The sequence below is a fragment of the Silene latifolia genome, chromosome 6 (genome assembly GCF_048544455.1).
Source record: "Silene latifolia isolate original U9 population chromosome 6, ASM4854445v1, whole genome shotgun sequence".
Classification (NCBI taxonomy): Eukaryota; Viridiplantae; Streptophyta; class Magnoliopsida; order Caryophyllales; family Caryophyllaceae; genus Silene; species Silene latifolia.
Genome location: NC_133531.1, coordinates 6,905,219 through 6,927,489, shown reverse-complemented (window position 1 = coordinate 6,927,489; position 22,271 = coordinate 6,905,219). Strand labels below are relative to the sequence as shown.

At 45.2% G+C, this 22,271-nt stretch overlaps 1 protein-coding gene across 1 annotated transcript; it reads left to right on the top strand.

Moving 5' to 3' along the window:
- The first annotated feature begins 18,841 nt into the window (after positions 1–18,841).
- On the top strand, positions 18,842–20,482 carry LOC141658516 (transcription factor bHLH14-like). Its single transcript, XM_074465452.1, has one exon. The coding sequence runs from the start codon at positions 18,939–18,941 to the stop codon at positions 20,217–20,219; it is 1,281 nt and encodes a 426-aa protein (XP_074321553.1). The 5' UTR covers positions 18,842–18,938; the 3' UTR covers positions 20,220–20,482.
- Positions 20,483–22,271: the final 1,789 nt, after the last annotated feature.

The following is a 22,271-nucleotide window of genomic DNA, read 5'->3' as shown; positions in this document are numbered from 1 at the left end:
GTAAAAATTAAAAACCCATCACAAATAGTTTACTTTATCTTAGATTATTACTGTCACAGAATTGATAGTGGTAATGTAATAATGTGCGGAGTAATTACTAATTTGTTCTATCCTTATATGTACAACGTTCAACAATTCTACGATGCCATAGTCTTTTTCTTGTAAATTGACAAAATGTGTTCATTTTTGGTAAAAAGTGATAATTTTATGATAAATAGTGTTTACTTTGAAAAAATGGTCATCTTTTAGCCCTACTTACTCGAAAATGGCCACCATTTACCTAAAAATGATCACATTTTCCTCGTCGCACCTATAAAAACCGCACAATAAAATTTGCGGTGCAACGGTACCACGTAAATTGCCAAAAGAATTGACGTACGAAAGTGAGAAAACATGTAAATAAATAAAACCTCATGGTTTTGATGGTGTAAATAAATGTCACCACTTTCAAGCTATTTGACCCGTCTTTAATTATAGACGGATATATGAATAACCGTCTATAGCAACAAAGCATCTTGCTTGTGACGAATAATCCGTCATTGAACAACCAAGACTCTCACGAGAAAGGAGAGGGGACATGGTGGGACACCCTTCATGTGCTTCCCAACTCACCTCTCATGGGTATTTTGTGAGAAGAAATGGTTCCGTCATGCTCGCGACGGATATCGCCGTCTTTAATGAGATTTGTTGCTATAGCAAAACTAGCTGATAAATAAAACCTCATGTTTTTGATGGTGTAATGTTAGCAACCAGAAATGCGTTAGTATTCCATGAATCAACTCCGTATTTCCCAAAAATTTAAGGCTGCTAGTACCTGTTTATTACTGACTTACTGTAGTTGACAATAACTCTCGCATATTATCAACTTATCAATCAAAATATCAAGGGGACACATTTACACATGTAACAATCTTACTCACTTGAAAAAAAAAACCCAACTTCTTTTATTCACAAATTCTCATTTAAGACGGTATTATCTGTCTATCTTAAGCTTAAAACGTGTCATGTACAATATCATAATGGGTCAAGTACATATCACTTATGATATACTTCCTCCATTCAACTCCAAACTACCATATTGGTTTTTCCATACTATTCACAAATGAATCTTCAATTGCAATTTTCTCTCAATATATAAGTGAAAATATATTCTTGTGGGATCTTATTTGATTCGTCTTTACGAGTACATTAAAAATATGTAACTTTTATAATTTTTGCATATACGTAGCTAATGATATTTACCGCGCAAAACATGCGTTGGCAAACGTGAAAACGTGAAAAACATCCGTCTTAGTTCTTATGCTTAAGACGACACAGAGACTACTGTATGTATTCTAAAAGACACAGAAATTCCGATGCATATACATCCATCCGTACCATTATTGCTTAGCTTAGATTAAAATGTGAGCTATAAAAAACATACTCCGTATTTGTGATGATAAATAGCATAATTAATTATTAAGACGAATGGAGTATATTTCTTCTTGCCTTCAATGTCAAAGTAAACTAAGCAATTGTGTGTCCACGTATCGAGTATCTAATATTTGAGAGTTAAAATCGTCCACAATCAGAAGGCCAAGTTAATTGGATTATCGATTTTTTTACTCTTAGTTCTATTCTATTTTACTAATTTTTTTAGCTAGGGGAAGCGAACAAATTCCATGAGAGGTGTATAATGAAACAAGGTCAACTAGAAAAGTAATCAAAAATGTTAATTAAAATTTCCAAAATGTTTTCAAGCTGGCCAACGGGACGGGGGCGACTTTTCTTGCAAATCATTCTAAATTTTGCGTGGTATCATAGCATAATATCAAGTGCAATAACAAAAATACCGCGAAAGATTAATAAAAATAATGAAATTTTTTGATTAATATTATGTATAACAAATTTGACACTCGAGTATTATTATTACGTATTGTATTTTAATTGCTGTTCCGGGTGTAATTTCGGAGCAAGTATCGTTACCTCCCGTGGCTTGTAGAATAATGTCTTGAGTTGAACCCTTCTTGCTTCTATCGTCCCTTTCGGCCTCTCCTGCAACAATGAACGAACTGAGGGCTTGGCTTTGTGCCAAGCGTACCCACTCCGACGCTCAGATTAGTAAACTTAAAGGATTAAGCAGTGTTACTTGGCTAGATATGTCTTGTAGAGAGATAAGGGAGATATTACCAGATGAATAGTGTATTTAGGTTAAGTTCTGGGATCCTTTCCTCAAGGAAGGTTGAGGAGTATTTATAGGCTTTCACCTTTTGTCACGTAGTGGCCAAGTGGCCAAGTGGCTATCAGGTGGAAAGACTGTTCTACCCTCGGCCGATGGACCTATGACAGGCCGGCCGAGGGTCTTGGATGTGAGTACGCGGATATGTGTCCCTTACCGGCAGTTCTAGGGCCGAGACCCAGTGACAGCCGATGGGACGACGGCTAGGGCCATCTAAGTCGTCGGCTTCTTTGTGGATATTTTTGACCTTGCTCAGTGTGTTGACTTGGTCAGCGGTGCAGAATATGCCCCATCAATTTGCCCCCAGCGTAGTCTATGCCGTGGTATGGGCTCCGATGTACTTTTGAGCGTATATTCTGCGCAAGTAATTTTCACAAATTTTCGGTATCGGCTTCTTCTTGTGCATCGGCGTGGCTCTTGTTAGGCCGTATCATACACCATATCCCCCCTCCACATGGATGCGTAAAGGGTATCCGATGTGGAAAAGAACATGACGCCGGGCCGAGACCGTGAGAGTGCTTAGGTTGATTTTGATTGCCCCGTACGTGCTTCCTAGCTTGGGTGATCGGTGGCCTCGGAGACTAGATACCTAGGAATTTGTTGAGGAAGATGAACGATCGAAGAGATGTGAATAGGCGTGTTGAAGACGCTTGGTAATCGTTGCATTGATTGACTTTCAATCGTTGCAACGATTGACATCCAGCGGTTGCATGCTCGACACGTGTATGTTCGCCGATTGGTTGACGCTTTATGGGTCGTGCCCCTGATTGGTCCTTCTTCATGGGCTTTTCTCTATAAGTAGGGCGCTTATTCCGTGATTTTGGCCTCCATTTTATTTTCGAAAATTTTCTCCAAAATCTTCATCTTTCCAAACTTTCAAGGGTTGTCTTCGTCTTCTTAATCTTCGGAGTATTTGATCCGGCGAGTGTTTTTCTTTAAGGTAAACAAGCAAACTTTTTATTTTTCTTGCAAGTAATTTGTTGTGAATCATGTCTTCGATGCCGGATCGGTATTTCGCGCCGGGGTTCCCTGTCGCTTCTTGATGAGGAGGAGGGACCGGAGGCCATCCCGCTAAGGTTTGGGGGCCTAGGTCTCCTTCTCCCGTAGGGCGATCTACCCCTCCTGGAGGAGTTGGAGGATGAGGATGATGCGGATGATGATGAGGGGGCTCCCGGTGATGGTGGGAGGATTACTACTCCGGATCCTGGTGAGGGGGCTCCGTTGGTGGTGGGAGGATGACTATTCGGATCATGGTGAGGCCTCGCACGACCGCCTCGACCGTGTCTGGACAAATAAATTCGCAAGCAGCTCCGGAGAAACTTTTTTTGGAGATCACTTCTTCCTTGGTGAGGGGTATAAAATTGTTTTCCCGGGAGGGTCAGCGGTCTTTCCTCCCCGGTCATATCGGCGTGTACCTCGTGCGGGTTGGAGTACGGGCTCCGGTTTCCTTTGAATGAACACGTCATGGCCATCATCAAAGCTATGAATCTTGCCGTGGCCCAACTGCATCCGTTGGCCATGAGGACGATAATCGGCTTTGTGTGGCTCTGTCTCTTTAAAGGGGAGGTCCCTACGGTCAACTTATTCCGCCGACTTCATAGTCTTCGGCCGTCATTCGCCCGAAAGGTGGGATGGTACAGCGTGCGGACGGAGTCTTGATATGTTTCCGTAAACAAGCTTACTTCCCGCAAAGATCGGGGAGCGATGGGTGTACGTCCAAGTGCCGGAGGACTACCCATTGCCTCGGTCTTTCCAGAGCCCCGTTTACTTACGGTGTGAGACCCGGGAAGAGTATGAGAAATACGTCTCCCGGGGTAGCAAGGTTAAGATGGACGCTTCTTTTGTCCCCCTTATCATGCGGATGAGAAGCGGGCAATGCGGCTATTTGATGCTTTGAGGAGGGATGGCTTCCCAGACTCGTTATTCTTCAAGACGAGTCGCTATGCCGCGTCGACCTCATACCGCCCTCAATCGGGTGAGTAGGGTCGGTGTGAGGCCCACCTTTGCTTGTTATGTTCCTTTTTCAGAGCCTTGTTTTACTTCCTTTATGTAACTCTTGTTTGATTTCTTGCAGATCGGTTTGGGCGGGATCTGTCCGAGAAGGACTGAAGAGGCTAGGGCTTGACAAGGACGGAAGGTTGTCCAGCGCGTCCTACGGTGAGTTGAAAGATCGCCGACTGTCCCCTAACGAACTCATGGACAAACAGACGAGGCGTTGGATCCGAGAGGCTCGCTCACACGGGTTCTCGGTGGCGTGCCGAAGAGATCGAAGAGGGCGCGTCCAAGTCGGCGGGCGTATCAATGGCACTCCTCTTCGACCCCAGTGGTCGAAAAGGATCATGTGGAGGTGATCAACATTACTGAGGGGGAGGTGACCGTTGCTAAGGTCCCTTCTCCGAAGAAGAGGAAAGACGCACCGTCTGCTTCCACCGTTGCCGTGGAGAAACCGGTTTCCACCAGACCCTCCAACTAAGAGGATTCGAACTGTGCGGATTTAACTCGTGGTTCGGATTTAGCCGGCTCGTTGGACATTCCTGACGACAGGCTTTCTGACGTGTCAATGCATGGTGACATGGATGCTCTGTGTAAATTTTTTGTAGATCCATCGTCGGCAGCTGCCGTTCTCACTGAACGGCAAGTAGGGAAGCAGCCTGAGAAGGCGATTGAGAAGGCGGGTGACCAAAACGTCGTCGTGGACTCCTCACCCCAGAAGGTTACTCCCACCGAGCTCGTGGCGGAGGGCGAGAAAATATATAAGAGGTTGGGGAGATGGAGTCGTCTAGCCGCCTCCCTCATCATGGAGCAGGAAAAGACCATGGCCCAATCTGGGCCGCTGATTGCAAAGCTCAAGCTTGATCTTTCTGCTGCGAGGGGGGAAGCCGGGAAGGCTAAGTCGATCTTCATGCCGCCAAGAGGCGCGGAGGAAGCCGAGAAGTCGCCGAGGGCCGAGAGGGCAAAAGTTGAGGATGCTGATGGCGCCACGGCCAAGATGTTGGAGGAGCGGGACAGGTATAAAGGTGCCTACGACGCTGTGGTTGCCAAGAGGGACGAGTGGGAGAGTCGATTCCAGAAGCAGGCGGAGGTGCTCAGGGACATGCAGGCTATCCTTGCTCAAAAAGAGAAGGATATTGAAATGCTTCAAGATGATCTCCTCCCTAAAATGTGCGTCCGCTTCCGGACCGGCCGAGGAGGCGACCAGGGAGGCAATCAAAAGGGCCGTCCCCGACGGCTCCTTCCCGTGGGAGAAATTTGACCAGCTCCTGGATGAGATGGCCGAGGCCGCGGAAACAGCGGCTGCAGAGAAGGCAGAGGCAGCGAAGGCGCCTCAGATAGCTGAGGCCAAGGCGGCCGATGATGCGAAAGTGAAGGAGGGTGAGGGGCCGAAGTTGCTTGAAGATGCTCAGCCTTCCCCAAAACCGGCCACCGAAGGTGCTGTTGCTACTGATGGAGGGCAACGACAGGCATAGGGAGACGGGCGGTCGTCACCAGACTCACCCGGCGTCTCGGATAGCTTTAGGCGTCGGGGCCAATTATTGAGCCTTCTCTCCCTGCCATCCTTTTGGCGCTTCAAATCCTAAGTCTGTAATCTTTTGCTTTTTTGTTTCTTCGCTTCTGTAAAGCTTTGGTAGGTAGAGTTTAGGCTACCCTTATGGGGACGGCCGTCGTTTGTACTCTCCTTGCAATCATATTTAATAAAGTTATCTTATCGGCCTTTGGCTTGGCCGGAGCTTCGATCACAGTCTCTCGTTTGTCTTTTCGCGTTACTAATTGAGTGCGTTCGTTTTTACACTCGGCATGACCGAGGCAGTTTGAACGCATGTCTCAACTGTGTTTCAACGTCTTTAGCGTTCGTAACGGTGTAGGCATATTGACCGCTAGATTGGCGTCTCAATTGCGCTGAGTATACGTTTCTCTTTTAGCGTATCGGCCGGCGTGTTCCCCGTCGCTCTCGGCTTTGACCGAGGTAATCGGGGTTGCGGCTTCGATAGCGTTCGTAACTGTGTAGGCATATTGACCGCTAGATTGGCGTCTCAATTGCGCTGAGTACACGTTTCTCTTTTAGCGTATCGGCCGGCGTGTTCCCGTCGCTCTCGGCTTTGACCGAGGTAATCGGGGTTGCGGCCCGATAGCGTTAGAATCGTGGCATATTGACCGCTAGATTGGCGTCTCAATCATACGCCGAGTATACGTTTCTCTTTTAGCGTATCGGCCGCGTGTTCCCGTCGCTCTCGGCTTTGACCGAGGTAATCGGGGTTCGCGGCTTCGATAAGCGTTAAATAATCGGTGTAGGCATATTGACCGCTAGATTGGCGTCTCAATCGCGCCGAGTATACGTTTCTCTTTTTTAGCGTATCGGCGCGTGTTCCCAGTCGCTCTCGGCTTTGACCGAGGTAATCGGGGTTGCGGCCGATAGCGTTAAGAATCGTGTAGGCATATTGACCGCTAGATTGGCGTCTCAATTGCGCTGAGTATACGTTTCTCTTTTAGCGTATCGGCCGGCGTGTTCCCCGTCGCTCTCGGCTTTGGCCAGGTAATCGGGGTTGCGGCTTCGATAGCGTTCGTAATCGCAGGCATATTGACCGCTAGATTGGCGTCTCAATTGCGCCGAGTATACGTTTCTCTTTTAGCGTATCGGCCGGCGTGTTCCCGTCGCTCTCGGCTTTGACCGAGGTAATCGGGCGGCTTCGATAGCGTTAAATCGTGTAGGCATATTGACCGCTAGATTGGCGTCTCAATTGCGCTGAGTACACGTTTCTCTTTTAGCGTATCGGCCGGCGTGTTCCCCGTCGCTCTCGGCTTTGACCGAGGTAATCGGGGTTGCGCCGATAGCGTTAAATTCAGAATCGTGTAGGCATATTGACCGCTAGATTGGCGTCTCAATTGCGCCTGAGTATACGTTTCTCTTTTTAGCGTATCGTAGGCGTGTTCCCGTCGCTCTCGGCTTTGACCAGAGGTAATCGGGGTTGCGGCTTCGATAGCGTTAAAGAATCGTGTAGGCATATTGACCGCTAGATTGGCGTCTCAATCGCGCTGAGTATACGTTTCTCTTTTAGCGTATCGGCCGACGTGTTCCCGTCGCTCTCGGCTTTGACCGAGGTAATCGGGGTTGCGGCTTCGATAGCGTTAAATCGTGTAGGCATATTGACCGCTAGATTGGCGTCTCAATCGCGCCGAGTATACGTTTCTTTTTAGCGTATCGGCCGGCGTGGTCCCCGTCGCTCTCGGCTTTGACCGAGGTAATCGGGGTTGCGGCTTCGATAGCGTTTCTTCCTTCGAGTTTTAAATCTGGTGGCAAATTGTGGAGGGGACAGACACTTTGATGGAGGACTTGGACGATTCATTTGTTTGTTATGATCGTGCGTTGGGGTGTCCACAATGGGTTTGGACACCTCCGCCGCTATACAAAGTATTTTCTCGGGTTATCGGTGTTCCAATGGCTCATCAAAGGCGCACCTCCCATGTCCGGCCCAGTATGTACCCGGCCTCATCTCTTCGACCACTTTGTAGGGACCTTCCCGTTGGCCGTCACTTGCCATGAATATTTCCTTTGTTGGTGGCAGCCGACTTCCTTAGGACTAGGTCTCCTATTTTTAAGTCCCTTTTGTGGACTCTTCTGGTTTGTAGGCTCTCTTCATCCGGTTCTGATATACGGCCAAGTTGAGGCGTGCCGTGTCTCGGCTTTCTTCGACCAGGTCTAGGGAAGCTCTTAGGCCCTCCTCGTTTTCAACCGGGTCAAAAGTGGCCGTTCGAACGTTGGCACCGTGGCTTCGATTGCGGGACCGCTTCGAGCCGTAGACTAGGTGGAAGGGGGTGTATCCCGTTGCTTCTTTCTCCGTGGTTCGAAGGGACCATAGGACGCCGGGTAGTTCATCGGCCCATCTTCCCTTAAGGTCTTCAACTGTCTTCTTCAAACCGTTGAGGATGGTTTTGTTGGCTGCCTCCGCCGCCCGTTACTGCGGGTGGCGGACGGAGGAATACGCAAACTTGATGCCAAGCTCCTCTAACCGTTCATTATCAGTCGCTCCAAAATTCTCGGCCGTGGTCAAATACCATAACTTGGGGCAATCCGGCGGGTTATAACGTTTTCCCATTACCTTTCGACGGCCGCGTGGTCTTCGCTTTGCATCGCCACGGCCTCAACCCATTTGGTGAAGTAGTCAACGGCGACGATTAAGAACTTCCTTCCTCCGGAGGCCGTTGGAAATGGCCCTAGCATATCCATCCCCCACTGTGCGAAAGGAAGGGGGCTAAGCACCAGTTGCAGGTCTCTGGAGGGAGCGTGTATCACCGGGGCGTGCATCTGACAGTTCGTGCACTTCTTGGTCTTCGTTGCTCCGGCGTTCTTCAAACCAAACGGCATCATTTTGTACATGTATGTGCCGTTGGCGGTGATAAATGCGCATTTAGGCATGTCTTCTTCGGCCATAAACACTTGGTGATACCCCGAGAAGGCGTCCAGCAGGCTCAGCATGGTGTAGCCCGCCGTGGCGTCGATCAAACTATCTATTCGAGGCAAGGGGTAGCAATCTTTGGGGCATGCTTTATTAAGGTTGGTGAAGTCTACACACATTCTCCATGCCCCCGATGACTTCTTCACCATTACAACATTGACTAACCACTCAGGATAAGTACAAGGCATGATGAAACCCGCCGCTAGTAATTTATCTACCTCGGCTTTGATGGCCTCGTCCTTCTCGGCGGAGGAGTTCCTCATTCTCTGCTTGACTGGGCGAGCGGTGGAGAGTACGTTCACTTGTGAACGATCACCTCCCGCTCACGCCCGGCATCTCGGCCGAGTATGCGAAACATCTTTATTCTTCCTCAGCAGATCCAGGAGGTCGGCTCTGAATTTTGGTTCCAGGTTGACACCGACGGTTACGGTGCGGCCCGGGTCAATTTCTACCTCTTCGGTCTCTGCTCCTTCGACCATGCCGATGGTCCGATTATTTCCGGATCTGGGGGTGTACTGTATCCGGAAGGATTTTAGTTCTGTAGCGACAGCTCTCACCCTCACTAGATACCTTATCGTCCCGTAGTCCCGGGCTCGCGCATTCTCCTTTAATCGGGCTGGCCACTAAGAGTGAGTGAGTCTGTCGTCACCATGATACGCTCTGCTCCGGCGGTTTTAGCTAGCTCAACTCCGGTTATTACCGCCTCGTATTTGGATTCATTGTTTGAGGCCAATGAGGTAAGTTTTAAGGCGTGCTCAAACACGTCTCCGTTTGGGCTGATAATAATGATATCGGCTTTCGAGCTATTCGTCGCGGAGGGGCCATTAGCGTAAACCTCCCATAAATCGGGATCCTCGTTCTTTGAGATGAGCTTCGCGCCTCCCCGTCCGAGACATATATCGGTGTCGTGGCCCGATGGATATCACGGCGTCGATTTCGCTCAAAGTGACCCGGCCTATGAGAACGTTGTGGGCGGACGTGCCGTCGATGACTATGAATTCAGACATAACACTCTTGGCCGCACTCCCCTCGCCGAACCTTCCGTAATCCGACCGACCCCGGGGTACCAGCCGTCCCGTAAAAGTCAGACAACGGGTTGGCGCAGGCTCAAATCTTCGATCCCGGCCGAGGCCGAAAGCACTCTCTCGTACATGACGTTTGTGTAGGCGCTGTGTCAATCGGGCACCTCTTCACCAAGTGGTTGGTTATGTCCGGCGGATTTGTAAGTGGGTCGCTATGAAAAGTGGCGACTCCATCGTAGTCCCCTTGTCCGATGGTCATGTCCGGGATCTTTGGGAGCGGGGTTCTTGTGTTGGGCACAAAGTTGATGGCCTGATAAGGTTCATCCTGGGCCGTTTGTGCTTATGAGCGGACCCACCGCTTGCTCTCGTTGTCCCGATGACGACATTGATTACTCCTACCCGCTCGAGAGGCGGACTTGCTATTCGGTCCGCCGCATCTGGTTTTTGGCCTCTCGCAACATATTTGCCGAGGCTCCCCTTTCGGATCAGTTCTTCGATGGCATCCTTCAGGTGTCGGCAATCGTTGGTTAGGTGTCCGGTGTGGCCGTGGTACTCGCAGTGCTGGCTCGTGTCACCGTCACTCCTCGGCCTAGGGGGTCTTTCCCATTTTTGGCCCTCGTTCTTGCTCAAAGCGAAAACCTCGGCGGCTGATACGACTAGGGGGGTGTGATCTTCGTGCCGTTTTTGTAGTACGCTCCCGAGTTTCCTCATCCGCCGAGCTTTGTTTCCGAGCGGGCTTGTCTCGACGTGACCTATCGTTCCCACGGCGTCTTTCGTCGGACCGTGACCCGTTGTTGCCACGACGCCTTTCCTCCGGCCGTCCTCCCGCGGCGGCTCTTTTTCCCGAGTGCTCGGCCTCGGCGGGGCCTATCCGAGGTCTTGTGATAGTCTTCTACCTTGATGGCTTGGTCGACCAACCGCTGGCGGCGTCCATGCTCAGGCCTCCGCACTTGATGAGCTCATTTTTTAAATCTCCCCTTGGGAGGCCCTTCATTAGTGCGAAAGCTGCCAGTTCGGGATTGATTTCCCGAATCTGCTGGACCTTTCCGTCGAATCTTTTTACATAGCTCCGCAGGACTCGCCTCCCCCCTGTCTGATAGTCAGGAGGTCAGATGTCTCTACGGCTCTTCTCTTGTTGCGGAGTCTTGGGCTAGGAAAGCGCCCTTTAGGTCGGCGTAATGGTACACCGAGCCATCGGAAGCCCTTTGTACCGGCTCCGAGCCATCCCATGCAAAGTTGTTGGGAAAATTCGGCACTGCACCTCATCGGCCGCTCCCATACCGACATGTAAGACTCGAAAGCCTCAGCGTGGTCGGCTGGATCACTATCTCCCTTGTATGAAATAGGTGGCAACTTGAGCTTAGTTGGCACCGGACTTCCAGACATAGGCGTTGAGGGGTTGCACCCGACCACGTGTCGAACGACACGCGGCGATCGGCTCCTCGCATCCCTAACCTGGCTCCTTCCCCCGTAGCGGGAGGGGCTCCTTCTCCGACTCGGACTCCTTCTCCAGCTCTGCTGGGTCGGACTCCTCTGGCTCCTTCGGGGTGAGCCTCGTTCGTGTGGCGGGGCGCCTGTCCTCCCACGAGTGCGGGAAGGACTTAGGTCTACCGCGCCCACTTTGGGCTCCCCCGGCATCTTGACTGGGTCGGCCTCTCCTAGTGCTCCGTTCAAATTTCTCGGAGTCACGTTTTGGGCCCTGGTCTCCCGGATGATTTCCGCCGCTCTTGTCGGCGTGACAGCGTGAGCGGGCGTATTGCTGATTAGGTCCAGGAGCATTTTCAGTTTCGCTACGTCAACCACCTGTCCCATGATGGTGACCTGGTTGGCTGGCAGCGGCGTGTCGGGTATTATTGGCATCCCGAACTCTGGTTGGATTACTCCGCCGGTGGAGGGCTGCACGACTCCAGAGTTGTTGAAAGCATCATCTTGGCGGAATTCGGTTTCGTCCATCACGACTATCTCTTGTTGTTTCGACATCTCCTTAGCTTTTTGGGTGGGTTTTTGTTGATTTGTTTTTTTTTTGTTTGGGAATGAATGTGACTAGCTTCTAGTGTCTTCCCCACAGACGGCGCCAATTGTTCCGGGTGTAATTTCGGAGCAAGTATCGTTACCTCCCGTGGCTTGTAGAATAATGTCTTGAGTTGAACCCTTCTTGCTTCTATCGTCCCTTTCGGCCTCTCCTGCAACAATGAACGAACTGAGGGCTTGGCTTTGTGCCAAGCGTACCCACTCCGACGCTCAAGTTAGTAAACTTAAAGGATTAAGCAGTGTTACTTGGCTAGATATGTCTTGTAGAGAGATAAGGGAGATATTACCAGATGAATAGTGTATTTAGGTTAAGTTCTGGGATCCTTTCCTCAAGGAAGGTTGAAGAGTATTTATAGGCTTTCACCTTTTGTCACGTAGTGGCCAAGTGGCCAAGTGGCTATCAGGTGGAAAGACTGTTCTACCCTCGGCCGATGGACCTATGGCAGGCCGGCCGAGGGTCTTGGATGTGAGTACGCGGATATGTGTCCCGGCTGGCAGGTTGCTAGGCCGAGACCCAGGTGACAGGCCGATGGGACGCATCGGCTAGGCTGTCTAAGTCGTCGGCTTGCTGTGGATATTTTTGACCTTGCTCAGTGTGTTGACTTGGTCAGCGGTGCAGAATATGCCCCATCAATTGCTTTTGGGTGGTCTTCGATCTATAAGTTAACACTTGCTTTTGGGTGGTTTTCGATGCGGTACTTTGACTGCATTTTTCTTCATTTATATGCTACAATACTTTTTTGTAAAAAAAATAAAATTTTATGAAAGACATTTTCATAACAATTTATATATAAGTTCCGTCTTTTAAAATTTCATACTTTTAGCAATATTCTTGGTCAAAGTTTGACCACCAAAAAGTGAATGCTACCTTTGGTATGGATCGGTAGGAGTATATATACTTTTGATAACTGATACTCCCTCCATTCAACTCCACTTTGCAACTTTGGTTTTACACGGATATTAAGGAACGGATTAAAAAAGTATTAAAAGTATATGGGAGAGAGAAAGAAGAGATTAAAAATATTAAAAAAACATAAAGGTGGGGTTTTATGGTGGGTTAGTGTGAGGTTTGGGTGGTATTTTTTGTAAATAAAGATTTTCAATAAGGATAGAATTGTCATTTTTTTAGCTAAATAAGGAAACCTGTAAAGTGGAGTTGAATGGACGGAAATGAAATACATGTAAAGTGGAGTTGAATGGAGGGAGTAATAATCTGTAAATTACTTCATTATATTGGTATAATTTTACAAAGGTTTAAAATTTGGTCGACCGCAAAAACGGGTCCACGTTCTCTTTCTTTCACGTGATATAAATGCTTTGTACAAAACTACAAATGTACAATTTATAAACTTTGACCACCAAAAAGTGAATGTTATCTTTAGTATGGATCGATGGGAATATATATTTTTGATAATGATAATAATCTGTAAATTACTTCATTATATTGGTATAATTTTACAAAGGTTTAAAACTAGCTCGACCGCAAAAACGGGTCCACGTTCGCTTTCTTTCACGTGATATAAATGCTTTGTACAAAACTACAAATGTACAATTGTACAAACCCTTGTTTATTGGAGCTCATTTATTCATAGAACTGTACTCATCAGTCATCACCTAGTTTTTCGTACGGATACATTCATTCAAACTGAAACTCGGTATGTGGATATACATTACTATCTTTAGCAATTTAGGGTATACGTTACTATCTTTAGCAATTTTTGGTGTAATTGGGTACCATGTGTAATATATTTTTTTTTTCATTTTTTTTTATAAATATGGATTTGAGTTGATAATTTGTATACCAATCGGGTACCTAAATTTGTATGCCAATCCGAGGAAAACATGATGAAATTTCAGGAATTGCTTGGTTTTCTGAAGACACGATAGAATTCCGGCGCTATGAATATCACTGCTCATACATACGCGATGAACATCACTGCTCATAGCTATGTGTCACGGTCCGCTACTTTTGCCGGACCGTGGCGCGCACCTTTGCCCCTTCTCTAGGCAAGATGCAAGCGACAAGGCTCTTCGTACTAGTGAGGGATCGCCCACTAGCACGATACTCGGGTCTCGGGGTGTGAGTCGGGATCCTAGTGTCGATCCCACAAACACGGCTTGTTAGTAAAGTGAAGGCTAAGAGTCGTTCACAACAAAGCAACAACAAGCAATACGAAGGCACAAGGTAGGAAGTAGATTTTCATTCACTAGTACTCCCTAAAGAGGGAAATTTGATATTTACATCCTGGTAGCAGGAAACATTGATTTTACAAGTTTAGTTCAGAATAGCGATATACCTATTTATGGAAACCTATTCTAAAACTACTAAGAAAATACTTACTACAAATGTACAAGGAAAATGAAATTACATAAGCATAAAATAAATCTAAGGGCTCAAGTGTGCGGATCGTCACACTCTCCCCCACCTAATCTGTTGCCGCCCTCGGCAACACAAAAAATCTTGAACGGTGCTTCGGTGAGACATCCTCGGTGAGCTCTGACTGTCCATGCAGTGTTGGGGATTGGCTTGTACAACTCGGCTTGAATGTGCGCTTCGTCCCAAACAATGACTGGCCTCTTCGTCCCTTCAAGGATAGGCTGGAGTTCCTTGACATAGAAGTTGCCGAACATCATGTTCTCCAAGTCCACCACGTGCTCCTTGTCTCTCGGGAACGCCCACTTTGCCGCTGCTTGAAAAGTGCTCTCTCGGGCTTTCTCCAAGCATCGCCCCAACGGACCTTCGTCTTGTCTCTCGTCACTTCAAAGACCGCATTCAAGGGAATGTGAGATCTCCAGGACGCCGAATCGGCATTTCGGCGCGGCCCCCGATGGTACGAGGCCTTCTCTCTTGGGTCGACCGACCCGAAACCAGACGTCGATTCAACACATCGACGCGGCCCCCTGATGGTACGAGGCCTTCTCTCTTGGGTCGACTGACCCGCAAACCAGGACGTCGATTCAGCACATCGACGCGGCCCCCTGATGGTACGAGGCCTACTTCTTTGGGCATCTCGGTCCTCATTGTCTACTCCTCGGTGAGGGGGTAGACTCTTCTTTCGTCCCCCAGGCCACTTAGCATCGTAGTTAGCCTGGGTCTTGTTCGCCCTCGGCTCCACCGAACCTTTAGGCATTCTCCAAGGTCGCATCCCTTGTTTCGGCATCGGTATCACCCTCATAGCCGAAATTCGATCTGCCCTTGTCTTCGCTCGCCATCTACCGTATTCACTACGATAGACCCCATTAGTAGCATCGATCCGTCACTCGGTTTCAATACCACCAATGCTTTCTGAAAGAACTGCATCCCGAGTACTAACTTGAAGTCATCCAGCGGAACGGTGGTGAAGTCGAGCTCCCCTGCCCACTCACCCACTTGGACCGCGACCTTCTTAGCCACTCCTTGACGCGTCTCATTTTCCCATTGACCGCTTCAGGCGGTTAGCATCCCGCAGAACTAACCCCAACCGATCAGCTTCCTCTTTCGTAACAAAGTTGTGGGAGGCGCCCGAGTCGATCAAGGCTCGTGCTTGCTTCCCATTCACCCTCAAGTCTACGTACATGAGCCCGTTGGATTTCTTGGCGGAGGAATCTTCGTATTTTCCCATCGCGCTGATCCGTTGAAGTGAGCCCATCCGTGGTTGGTCTTCACCATCACTCGAGTCTTCGTTACACTCTTGGTGATAGTCGGCCAACGCCCCATCAAGACGTTCTTGAGCCCCTTTCGGCATCTGCTTGAACATGGCATTGAACTCCGCTTTGTTCGGACAATCAGCCATCTTGTGAGGACCCTTGCACACAAAACACGCGAACGGTCTCTTCGTTGTGGAAGCAGTAGAGTTTCCCGCCTTCGAAGACGAGCTTGAGGGCGAGTTTGTAGTGCTCGCCGATTGGGCTTGACTTCCTTGTGAGCGGAACCGACTGTTCCCAACTGAAATGGCGCTGTTTTGTGGCCTTTGTCCATTGTACCCACTTTGTGACACGCCCGTATTCCCCGTTGGTGCCACCACTCTTGGTGCCTCTCGCTCTCCGTGAAAGTCGAGTAGGCGTTCTGCAGCTGATATGGCCGAAGACAGAGTTTTGGGATTCTGCCTCATGACCTCTTGTTGTGCCCACCTCTTCAACCCGTCAATGAACTCGAACGTCCTATCCGTCTCGGACATTTCGCTAATCTCGAGCATGCACGCTGAGAATTCCCTCACATATTCCCGGATTGATTTGGTGTGCTTGATTTCCTTCAACTTCTTCCGAGCAACAAACTCCGTGTTCTCGGGGTAGAAGTGATCCTTCAAGATCTTCTTGAAGTCGGCCCACGATGTCACCGTAATCGTGCCCGCGTCGATTTCCTTGTACCTAGCCCTCCACCACATCTTGGCATCGTCGACTAGATACATGCTTGCCGTGACAACTTCCGCGTCTTCGTCGAGCCCACTTACTCGGAAGTATTGCTCCATATCGAAGATAAAGTTATCCACCGCTTTCGAATCCCTCGCCCCATCGTAGGCACGAGGTGGGGGTGCCTTCACCTTATGGCTCCCCATAGATTTCCCGTCATTGCCCACCGCTTTCACGAGCGTGGCACAAGTGTTCTCTAACATCTCAACCTTCCGATGCAGATGATTGATCTCTTCCTCCCGATCGTCGGGGATCGCACCACTGATCACTTGGATGCGGGTATCCATCCCGTCTACCTTCATCTCAAGGTCACAAACCGTCTTTTGCAACTCCTCGAGGCTCGCAGCCATCCGCATAACGATGTCCTCGAGTTTGGGAAGCTTGACGTCGATTGCGTCCTCTAAGGCATCCACTCGGTCCTCGATTGTTTCGCCCATTTTCTCGATCTCGATAAACAAATGCGGCTCGCAGACGCCCGTCCGAAGACCGGGCTCTGATACCAAATGTCACGGTCCGCTACTTTTGCCGGACCGTGGCGCGCACCTTTGCCCCTTCTCTAGGCAAGATGCAAGCGACAAGGCTCTTCGTACTAGTGAGGGATCGCCCACTAGCACGATACTCGGGTCTCGGGGTGTGAGTCGGGATCCTAGTGTCGATCCCACAAACACGGCTTGTTAGTAAAGTGAAGGCTAAGAGTCGTTCACAACAAAGCAACAACAAGCAATACGAAGGCACAAGGTAGGAAGTAGATTTTCATTCACTAGTACTCCCTAAAGAGGGAAATTTGATATTTACATCCCGGTAGCAGAAACATTGATTTTACAAGTTTAGTTGTAATAGCGATATACCTATTTATGGAAACCTATTCTAAAACTACTAAGAAAATACTTACTACAAATGTACAAGGAAAATGAAATTACATAAGCATAAAATAAATCTAAGGGCTCAAGTGTGCGGATCGTCACACTATGCAACGAGCATTAGATCAGAACTATGAGGAAGCTATCTTTCTCTTACCTTCTCATCAACTAGTTCAAGCTCTCAAATGTAACACAAGAATTCCAATACACATTTACCAAACTATTGATAAAACTAAGGAGTATAGCTATACATTTAATAAGTGTTATTTTCAATTGTAAGAACAAGGAGGTTGAGATTAATGCTCGCCCTTTAGCTAATGTAATATTCATAATTCTGTACCCTTGTAATTTTATATATATACCGCTTTATTGTTGTTAAACAAAACAATAAAACAAAGAAAATACTAATACAAATTTAGTGCATAAAGGTTTTACTATAATGTTTAGGTAGAACTGACTTACACAAAGACTCACTCGTTATTATTTGAAAGCGGCAGTTAACCACATTTTTTAAACACGAGATTCTTTCTACCTTGGATATATAATGAATTGACCATATATTAAGACCTTGCTCTTTTGGATCGAAACAGTCTGAACTGAACTGAATTGATCGAACTTAATGGATCTGAATTAAACTTATGTGCAATATAAAATTGTACTAAGCTATACTAAACTGAACCAGTGGTGGAACTAGGGGGGGGGGGGGGCTAGCAGGAGCGGTCGCCCCCCCTGGCGGACGAAATTTTCGAAGTTTTTAGTTAAATTTTTCGAATTTTTTCGGGGGTGCCTTATAAAATTAGTCGTTCGCCCCCCCTAAAATTTTTCGCCCCCCGAGTTCAAATCCTGGCTCCGCCACTGAACTGAACTAAACTTATCTTAACTGACCTGAACTAAATTTAAAAGAACTAAAATTAAGTAAAAAAAAAAAAGAAAAACAAGGCCTAAGAATCCAAACTATGACAAAGTTCTTCAACTAGAACCATGTTTTTCTTTTCACAAATTCTTAAGAGACATTAAGTAAAAAGTATGTACTTCATTTTACTCTGGACAAAAATACCCTTTTGTTTCAATATTTTTGTTGAAAATAATTATCATGCACAACGAAGAAAATTACATGAAATGAAATTTCAAATATTTTTTTTAGTTATATATATTATTAAAATTCTACTCCGTATATAACTAGTGACAAGTTAAGACTTAAACTTAATGTGTGAGGGGCAAATTTTGTGATCACAAGGGTCAAATTTTGTTTGTGTATCAATCTCAATGTTATATTAGTAACTTCATAATCAAACTCTATAGTGACAGTCTTAGGGGTCGTTTGGTTACCCACTAAATTACACAGGAACTTTAATTCATGTGAATTGTAGAATGGGTATGTTGTTTGGTTACCCCAATTCACATGAATTGGTACTTCTCATGAATTCAAATTCCTCCATAATGGAGGAAGTTGCTTACCTAGGCATTGTAAGTTCCCGTATGTAAACAAACGACTTACCCTTATTTTTGTGCAAGCTAATAAGGATTATAGAGAAAATTTGTTTCAATTCACTTGTAAAAACAATAAAAATAAGGGCAAACGAATAGCTGAAAATAAAGAAAAATACAAAACTAATTCACCGAACTTTTATTTTATTTTAATTGGCTTATTGTTCGGCACATAAGTACATTATATTTCAACAAAATTATTGATATAAACAGTTACTTTAGTCAAATAAGCAAAGATCAAATCCTTAAAACCTAAAAATACAGGCAAGTCCTCAAATCAAAAACTTGTTAAAGTTCGAGTCCTTATCAAAGGGTTCCCTCCATGTATATATATAACCCTCCCTACATTCACCTTTTTCTCAAATTAGCAACATCCTCAAGTCTCAACTTCTCTCAAATTAGCAACATTTTCCCTTTAACCCTTACTTAGAATTCCCCTTTTTTAGTATCACACTGGCTCCAAAAAATATAAAAATAAATGGACGAGAATTTCACAATTTCATCCTCAACTTCATCATCATCCAAGGCACCAAAACCTCAAGAATTCCAATTCCCATCAACATTACTATCAAATTTACAATTCTTACTTCAAACTCAACCATTTTGGTGGAATTACGCCATTTTATGGCAAACTACAACTCACAACATCAACAATACCGAAACTCTTAGCTTAATTTGGTCTGAGGGTCATTTCCAAGGCTTCCAAAGCCCATCTACCAAGCCCACTAAGAAGCCGATTATCTCCGACGAAGAAGGTTCTTCAATGGATGACATGGTGACCGATGTGGAATGGTTCTACATGTCTTCACCTACTAGGGCACACCCTATAAAACAAGGTGGTGTACTTGCTAAGGCTTACACTACTGGGGCCTTAGTTTGGTTAAGTGGACCGGGTTCACTAGCCTCGTATAATTGTGACCGCGTGCAAGAAGCCGACTCACATGGGCTAGAGACTCTTGTTATTATACCCGTGTCCAATGGTGTTCTCGAGCTGGGTTCTGTTGACTCGATCAATGAGAATTGGGATTTGGTTCAGCAAGTTAATAATCTTTTTGGGTCGTTGAGTGTTCCCGATATGGGCTACACTCGACCTAATTTTGCAAATAATAATGACCTACAAAGTCATTTGAGCTTGTCTGAGACGTGTGACTCAGACAGGCTCCCGAGTCCTGAGAAAACGGCGAGGAGAAGAGGGAGACGTCGTAGTGGGACTCTCCCTGTCACAGTCAGTCACGTGGCGGCGGAGAGACAAAGGAGAGATAAAATGAATAGTCGATTTTATGCCCTACGGTCCGTAGTCCCGTATGTGTCCAAAATGGACAAGGCATCACTGTTAAGTGACGCTGTGGCATATATCAATGAGTTAAAAAGTAAAGTAGAAAGCTTAGAGTCAAAACTTCAAATAAAGGAGTGTACTAGTAATAGTGACAATTGCACGAGTACGCTTTTAAAAAACATGAAAATGATTAACGTGCCTAGTGAAAATTACCGTAAAGAAATGACTGCGATAATTCCAATTGAAGTTAATGTTAGGATTTTGGGTAGTGAGGCTATGATTAGGGTTCAATGTGAGAATATTAATCACCCTTCCGCAAGATTAATGGATTTGTTTAAGGAGCTTAATTTGCAAGTTCAGCATGCTACAATTTCTACAATAGGAGAGCTAATGATTCAAGATGTTGTGATTTCTAACGTTCCAACGGAGATATGGAGTTCGGATGAATTGAAAAATGTAATCTTTGGAAGATTAACGATGTAGATCGATGAAGGATGAGGATTAAAAGTTCAATTATTTTCAGTTTGTAAATAATTCTAGTATGAAACTGCTTCAGTTTTACATTAATAAATGTAAAACCAACTATCTCTTATGAGTTATGATGATGATGTATGTTTATTTTTTTATTTTTTCGTTATTTAATACTCGTATGAAGGACTACATCGTGTACATGATAGTCTTTTGAAAAATAGACGGGCTACTAAATTTTGTCGAAATTGTGACAAACTAGAGTGTATGTGGTCCATGTATGTACTAATTATGTTGACCTTTCTTCGTTAAACTTCATCCGATCTTTGAAACATGTTTCTCTTATAATCTCTTGCAAATATTTGATGACCTAATCGTTGTAACACAAACTTATATTAACCTATAATCTATTGAAATCTTCAGTTGTGAAAAAAGTTCCAACTCAAATAGATGCATTATCACAGGTTAGTGTCTCACATTAGTGAAGAATAAGACAGAGTTGAATGGACACACTCCTATAACTGAACTAAATTGAACTAAATTGAAAAGAGATGAACTGAACTAAATAAGCTGAACTAAACTAAATAGAGCTAAACTAAATTGAAATAAGTTGGAATTAAGGCTTGATATTCAACATCTTTATCATTAGCTAAACTAAATTGAACTAAATTGAAAAGAGATGAACTGAACTAAATAAGTTAAACTAGACTGAACTGAACAAGGCCTTAATTTGTGAAGAGATGAACTGAACTAAACTGAATAGAGCTAAACTGAACTGAAATAAGTTGGAATTAAGCCTTGATATTCAATATCTTTATCATTAACTACCACTAATTTATTTAGCACGTGGTTATTTGACAAATTCTTTATGATTGGAAATGGACACACTCCTATATATAATAATCGAATTTAGTTGATTATTATATAGCACTGAAAGGTGACTAAAATGCCTCATGGGTTAATGCTCCAGAATATGGATGCATTCATGAATCCGTCTTATCTAGGGAAGGAACCAACATATACCGAGTTAACGACTGTACTATAGGTTATATGGGCTATAGCCCTACCTGCTTTTTTTTGCTTTCCTTTACCTATACGACACTCTCTCTATTCCAATTACTTATTTACCTTTTATATTATTTGTGAATATGAAGTATTATTTTAATTAGATGTAAACAAATAATTGAGATAAAAGAAACTCGTAAGTATGTATAGTTAAGGTGGTGGGAAGTAAGCATTCAAAATTCCCAAATAGATGAAGTTGGGGGTTCAATTATTGTACATATAATGTTTTTAAAAGTTCATTGAACCTAAGGTAGTGTGTTTGGAAACGCGGAATAATTTTATTTTCATGATTTCAATTGTAAAAATCAAAATGTTTGAATTCAATTTCAAATTCAATACCAAAAATTCGTTTGGGAAACCCACAGAATTAGAATTGGAATTGGCGGGACGGATATGGGTCAAGGTCATCAAAAATCGATTTTTTTTTTTAAAAAAAAAATGCTGTCATGGAATATATTGGCGCTAGGAAAAAATATCAAAAATAAAAATATTACAATGATATTTGCATTGCATAACCAATAAAAACTGTAAATAGTAGTGATTGAATTGAAATAACTGTTACATGGTAAGAATTTGAGAACCTCACATTTTAACTAGGTTGAAATTGATTAGGAATTGAATACAATTACAATTCCAAATTCTAGGGTTTTCCAAAAGCTTAAAATGTCTCAATTACGGAATTCAATTTCAATTCTTGATTTCCACCCTCCGCGAAAAGTATGGTACATTGAGGTTTTAATTTCATTTAATTTTAGACCTATAATTCTAAAAATATATGTAGAGTTACTACTCCATATATTGAATTTTCAATTAGCTACCCAATATATTATCATTTTCGCCCCTTAGATTACTGATATTGGTTCTAGCGTTCACTAAATCTTAAATTAAAAACTATCGACTTTTTATAAATTTGAAATTTTTCCCTATACGTATTAAAATTCTTTATATTTTGTTAACCATTTAAAGAAAAAACAATTATTCCCTTTGATTTTCTCGTAGATA

Coding starts and splice junctions, on each gene's coding strand:
- LOC141658516 (XM_074465452.1), top strand. CDS start 18,939: ATGGACGAGAATTTCACAATTTCATCCTCAACTTCATCATCATCCAAG.